This window comes from Henckelia pumila, chromosome 3 (genome assembly GCF_033568475.1).
Source record: "Henckelia pumila isolate YLH828 chromosome 3, ASM3356847v2, whole genome shotgun sequence".
Lineage (NCBI taxonomy): Eukaryota > Viridiplantae > Streptophyta > Magnoliopsida > Lamiales > Gesneriaceae > Henckelia > Henckelia pumila.
Genome location: NC_133122.1, coordinates 150166249 through 150172920, shown reverse-complemented (window position 1 = coordinate 150172920; position 6672 = coordinate 150166249). Strand labels below are relative to the sequence as shown.

Below are 6672 nucleotides of genomic sequence, written 5' to 3'. Positions count from 1 at the left end.
ATTATATATTTTCCTCAATGTCTAATTTATACAAAATTATAGTATTTGTTACAACTTAAAACCATTATTTGCAACAACGTTTGGCCAGACCCACCACAAAATTCTAACTTTTGAAAAAGTTAAAGAATAAGCTCAAGAATGCAATAAAAGTGATTTTTGACAACCGAAATATTCTTAAAATCAAACTTTCATCTATTTTCCTCATTTATCCCAACTTAAAATTCTTGAAATAAAATCTAGGAAACCGTATGCCGGAACCGGAGGTCACCGAACTCAAGAATCTCAATAATAATTAACTTAATAATTAAACAAATAACATCTGAAGGAATTTAAGCACTAAATTAGGAATTTAAAATCAACACTTTAAATATTTTGATGTCTCAGAGATAAATAAGATTTTTAAATAATAAATAGAGCGATTAAAATAATTTAAACAAACTAGACGAACGTTTAAAACTAATTTAAATAAATACACAAACGAAATAAAAACATTTAAAATGACTTGAACAGTTAAAAGCATTTAAAATAAATAAGCTAGACATTTAAAATAATTTAAAATAACTAATCGATAAACTTAAATTATTATAAATAAATAAACTGGACAATTCAAATCATTTAAATAGAAAAATCTTAAACATTTAAAATCATTTAAATAAATAAATCTTAAAAAATTAAAATTATTTAAATAAATAAATCTTAAACCTTTTATAATCTTTAAAACAATTAAGTAGCATAATAAAATATTTTAAATGAATATATTTTAAACAATTAATATTTTATTAACACATAATCAAATAAAGAATTTAAATCAATTAAACATAAAAAATAATAATCGTAATATTTATTAAATTTAATACATGCGATTTAGTAGATTAGATTTTAGGTACTACATTATTCGACGGGGCGGTTCTCAGACTAGAAGACGCAGAGGGATCGAGGCAGGATTGAGATCTGGAGCAGTGGTTTCTAGAGTTCCCTTAGTTCTAGGGATTTGTTACAGTTTTGATTTGGTTGTGTAACAAAGTATTCTAATTGGGTTTTTAGTGTCGATTGTATTCTGCCGACTTGTTTTGTATTGCTGAGATATTTATTCCGCTGTTAATTTCTGTTTATCGTTTGTTAAGTAAATTGCATGCTTAATCTAGCTTAGTAGTAGGTGATCCGGGTTGGGTCGCTAGACATTTAGTTATTTTTATAATGATAGAGTAAAAAGTATGTGTATTTCTTCTTTCGGTACACTATTACAATTTATATAGCTCATTATGTATTTTAATATGATAATTTCAAACTAAAATAACTGTTTTATTTTATTTTTTTTATTAATATCTTAATATTATATTATCATAATCACAAGATTTTTTTATGCATCTTAATTTATCTCATTCCTTTACATTAATTTTCGAAACAAAAAATTATTGAATTATTACAATTTACATGCAACTCATTATATGTTTTATATGATAATTTAATTATCTTTTTCTGTTTAAATTATTATTTTTTCTTTATTAGTATCTTAATATTATATTATCATAATCAAAAGATATTTTTATACATCTTAATTTATCTCATGTCTCTACATTTTTCGGAAAAAATTATCCCCAATAATTCTCATAATAACTAAATATAAGAATTATACATCCACTTAAAGTATTCAACAATAATTGATTAGAAAAAAGTAGATTTATGGGAAAAAAGTAGATGATTTTTTTGTTTATAGTATTTATATATATAAACAGTTAACATGATTTTCATGTAAGATGACAAGCTTAGTTTGTAAGGTAATGGTGATTTCTAATAGGAGCGATGTTCCAATCTTTCTACCTTCATTCTCCCTTTTATTTATTATTATATTATTATTTAAATAAACTTTTATTTATTATTTTTAAATGGTTTAGTAGGTCTATTGTACATTTGTACTTCATTTTCAATTTTATTAATTGTTTTTAAAATGATTAAATCCTTCATTTTTAATTTTATTTATTAATTTTAAATGGTTTAATAGGCCTATTGTACTTAATTTAAGAGTAAAAATTCCCCATAAATCGAAATCTTAATTTCTAAAATTTTATTTTTAATCATTATTTTTGTATTGAAAAATATCTAGAAATTAGTAAAAATAACCATATTTTCTGGACTTTAAATTAAATTTTAAAATAAAGTGTAAATTTACTAAAAAAAATAAAAATTTATTAATTTAAAATTTGATTTCGCTAGTAGTGGTGGACTCTTTGGTCCTTGAAATTTTAAAAAAAAAATTATTGCTATACAAAAAACATATATACACATATGTGTGTGTTATTTATGTATTTATTCAGACTTCAATATATATTTATCGATTATGAGATGCTCCTTTTTTTACATATTTTATTTATTATTATTATTTTTTAAATAAAATTTTATTTATTATTTTAAAATGGTTTAATAGGTCTATTGTACTTCATTTTCAATTTTATTTATTATTATTTAAAATGTTTAAATCCTTCATTTTTAATTTTATTATTATTTTTAAATGGTTTAATAGGCCTATTGTACATTTGTACTTAATTTAATACGCTTATTGTACTAGAATTTAAGCGTAAACATTCCTCATAAATCGAAACCTAGATTTCTAAAATTTTATTTTTAATTATTATTTTTGTATTGAAAAAGATCTAGAAAATTAGTAAAAATAACAATATTTTCTGGATTTTAAATTAAATTTTAAAATAAAGTGTAAATTTACAAAAAAAATAATACAATTTTATTTATTTAAAATTTGATTTCGCTAATTGTGGTGGATCTCCTTGGTCCTTGAAATTTAAAAAACTTTATTGCTATACAAAAAACAATTATACATATGTGTGTCTTATTTATGTATTTATTCATACTCCAATATATATTTATCGATTATGAGATCATCATTTCTTTTTACATTTGCACAAGGTTCGTGTTTTTGGTTCTCAAATTTTTTCCTCTTTATATTTATCAAACTCAAATACAATGTTTTTTGTAACTAATTAACGGATTACAATTATGAAAGAGCGAAAATGAAGATCCTAAGAGCTAAAATGAAAATCCTCATTTGAAATTGGTAGCTCCGTCATCGTTGCACCCCATCGTTACCTAATATACGGCACCCCAAATTTACAATCTTGGATCCGCCCCTGACAGTAGCTACCGGCGCCTGTTCTTGTTGGATAAGCCGGCCTTCATGTGCTGATTATTCCTCGGCGCAAAACTCTTTTTGGGAAGATCGTGAAGCTCCACCACTTGTATTGTTCTCCGCTTCTTGGCTGTTGAGATGTGTGATGATTAATATTAGATGAAAGAGTTTAATGATAGATCATATGACATATGTACAAGTTTCTCTCTATATATATAGAACCTTATCCTGCTTTGTGAAAGAAGGTCTTAAAGTGTAATAGACCTATATTGTAAGTTGGGTCAATAATTTTCCAAGACAACGAAAAATGCAAAGCATTCGTTATCAGGATTCACTGCATAGAGTCTTGTTTACGGCCTTGTTCCTGTATGGCTTATGCTCCGAGGCGTGACACGATGTAATAATATATACAACAAGTGCTAAACAATAGGAAGTAGGCAAACTAACCATTTTCGACTGCTTGATAACACTCTTGTAGCTTTCTTTTTGCCACCTCTAATTTCATCTGAACCAAAGCCTCGTTGTTAAAATCCAACTTCTGCAGATACAAGAAAACTTGGAGACATGAGATAGTAATTGAGCCAACGTACAGGTTCACATTGATATCTCTTGTACTTGCACAACTCACCTGTTTGGGAGGCATTGGTTTTTTCTGAATTGTGCCTGTGTCTGATTTCTGCTGAATCTTGATGTTACTCTCAACCCTCGGCTGCAGCGCTGGTTTTGGTTTCATGGGCCTAGATTGATTGCTCGGAGGCTTTCGCCCATCTAGTCGAGATTCAGTACAGTGTGGTTTTGGTTTGGCTAGTGGACATTCACCATTTTGAGGCCTATTTGGTTCAAGCATTTGTTTCTTCAATGTAGCTTCCTGATTTTCTTTCTTTTCAACCTTCCTGCTAGTCGGAGGAATGCTTGAATTACCGGGATCCTTGAGCTTCAACTTCGGAATGTCCGTCTTCTCAAGGGACAGCTCTCTGCTATTTTCTTGGTTCTTGTTGAAGGCCCCACTGTTTCCAAGGTCTGAAACCGTAACCAAGAGCATGAATCTTTATTCGTTTTCAAAAGGGCAATTCTTATTAAAAGAACCGAATAGCCAAAATATAACATAACATATGAAGCGTTAAAAGGGAGAAAGAAACTCACTTCCATCATCATCCATGCCATCAAAGAACTTCACCAATCATGAAAAGATAGAAAAAAACAAATAAGTTAACCATGTCATGAAATCAGAAAAGTCACAAATTGCAGAACTTTAACAGCAAAATGAGGAGATATGACACCTTTGACAGCTCCATTGAAGCAGTAGTAGTAAAGAAAGCTCCTTCATCTAGCGGAGGAGACGGAAGCCCTCCCTCTTCTTCTTCTTCAGCGGTCATTTTAACTGATTCCGTTTCGGCTTCTCCACCTAAGAAAATAATCCATTATTCACAATTAAGAAACACAAATTTTAGTTCATAATCAGAAAATCTTTATGACTAACTTCTTGTAATGGCTGTTGTAGCTTTCATCCATGCATCAATCATAATTCTCCATTCCCTGAATTTTCAAACAGAAAAGGAACAAACGTTCATTAACAGCTTTAAATGCGCCAGAAAAACATTCTAGATTGTTAGTTCACCAACGTAGCCACTATTCGAAATATCAGTAATAACTATAGACTCAAAATGGGGTATTGTGGTATGGCATAAAAGGAACAAACAAAAGTGGGGGAACCAAAGTTGAGTTGGCAGAGGACGGCTCCTCTCGCATTCTATATACAACGAAGTATAGTTTCACTTTCTCAAAATATTTCAACTTCTAGTTTCACTCCTCTCCACTACTCTTTCAGTCTTTTGGCTCTGCCGCCATCTAACATACAAGGTAAGAGATATATAGTAATGCAATGTATTTTGACACGTATCAGTATGATTAGGTTCTTTCTCTTTAGTACTCCAAAACAAACTATACTCCAAGGAGAAACAAAACCGATAGTATCATAATTAGGCGATAGAAGACAGTTCATACTCCATTAATGCCGCAACAAGATTCTGAATATCCTTGGAAGCATGCTTTTGCAGAACCTTAACAGACTTTCCAATGTGAGTAACCTGAGATGAGATCATTTGAAACAAGATTAAGAACAAAATGTCGCAGAAGAATATAATCCTAAACAAGGATTCCGGTCGAACCTTTAGTGTCTCTAAGGAGATATGCATAAGTTGAAGCCGCCTCAATGAATCAAACAATAACTCCACCGGCTGGTCAAGAAAAACAAGGCAACAATCAAAACCATAACTAAAACAAACACAGGCAATAGCTAAAGTAGTAAGCAACAATTATACAAAGAACATCTACATAAACCAAATAAAAAAAAACAAAAACAAGTAAAAGAATCCCATTCGTCAGTTCAACCGAGAAAACATCAACAAAAGTAGACCTCAATCTGGTAGATAAAAATACCAAGTTTTTAGCAATATTTAATACAACATAGATTGAACCATAATGAACACAGAAACAAACCAACCTCTTCATCCTTATTACCCAAAATTTCTTTGATCCTCAAAACCTCATCAAAAACCTTAAATTCTTCATCAATTTCATCAGTCAATGCTTCAGCATCTCCGAAACTCCAATTGTTGTCACAATTCCAACTCGCCTTCACCGCCCTTCTTCGACTTTCATCAAATTCATCACCACATCCATTATTGTTCGCCTTGCTTTCCTCCGTACCAGTCCTACTTTTATTATTGTTCTCCACACCACCACAATTTATAACAGAAGGTTCAGTCCTATCACAGCCAGAACACTTGGTCATTTGACTCACGAATAACATCTCAGCGATTCGATCCCTCTTCAATTTGAAGTCGTAAGGGTAATCGCAGGCGGCAACCATTATTGCATGCTCGATCACATTAAAGATATCAGAATTTGAACTTCTGAAAAAATCCCTCCATGTATCGAGACTCACTGATGCATCGCCCATGGTCAGAATTCGACGATTAGATTCAGTTCCAAGCTAGCGTTTCTTCGACTACCCAGATAAAGAAAATGGATTTCTTGATCAAAGATAAGGCGTCCGAATTCAATCTCTTTCAAGAAGTTGGGTTCTGCATGTAAATTTAAATTCTTCACTTCAAGATTAAAAAACTCCGACAAATCCCAAGAAAAAGAAAAGAACACAGTCTAAAGAAAGTCTATTTCCCGAATGAGAGAGAACCTTATATGGAGAGCGAATGTATCGCTTGGATAGAAGAAGGAATATTTTCTGTGGGCTTAAAAGTTTGAAAAATATGAAGAAATTGGCAGGTGATGTGCACAAATATAACAGGGCGGTTTCAGTTCTTTGCGTACGTATGCTGCGACAAATATTTGTGATGCTGCTTACAAAATTCATAAATATTATTATTTACAATTTATCCATATCATAAAATTATCTTGATGAAGAAATCTTTTCGTGAAATATACAATGAAAATTACAAATTCGGTTACAAATTATATTTGAAATCATAAATTCATCCCTACATTTTATTTTTTTAAAAAAAACTCTTTCA

At 30.2% G+C, this 6672-nt stretch overlaps 1 protein-coding gene across 1 annotated transcript; it reads right to left on the bottom strand.

Annotated features, from left to right (window-relative positions):
• Positions 1-3124: 3124 nt before the first annotated feature.
• On the bottom strand, positions 3125-6344 carry LOC140892880 (probable mediator of RNA polymerase II transcription subunit 26b). The gene is made up of 9 exons (XM_073301916.1): positions 5646-6344; positions 5311-5379; positions 5147-5229; positions 4623-4678; positions 4423-4547; positions 4286-4313; positions 3771-4162; positions 3590-3680; positions 3125-3272 (listed from the first exon to the last, which is right to left on the bottom strand). The coding sequence occupies exons 1-9, from the start codon at positions 6102-6104 to the stop codon at positions 3154-3156; spliced, it is 1422 nt and encodes a 473-aa protein (XP_073158017.1). The 5' UTR covers positions 6105-6344; the 3' UTR covers positions 3125-3153.
• Between the last annotated feature and the right edge of the window lie 328 nt (positions 6345-6672).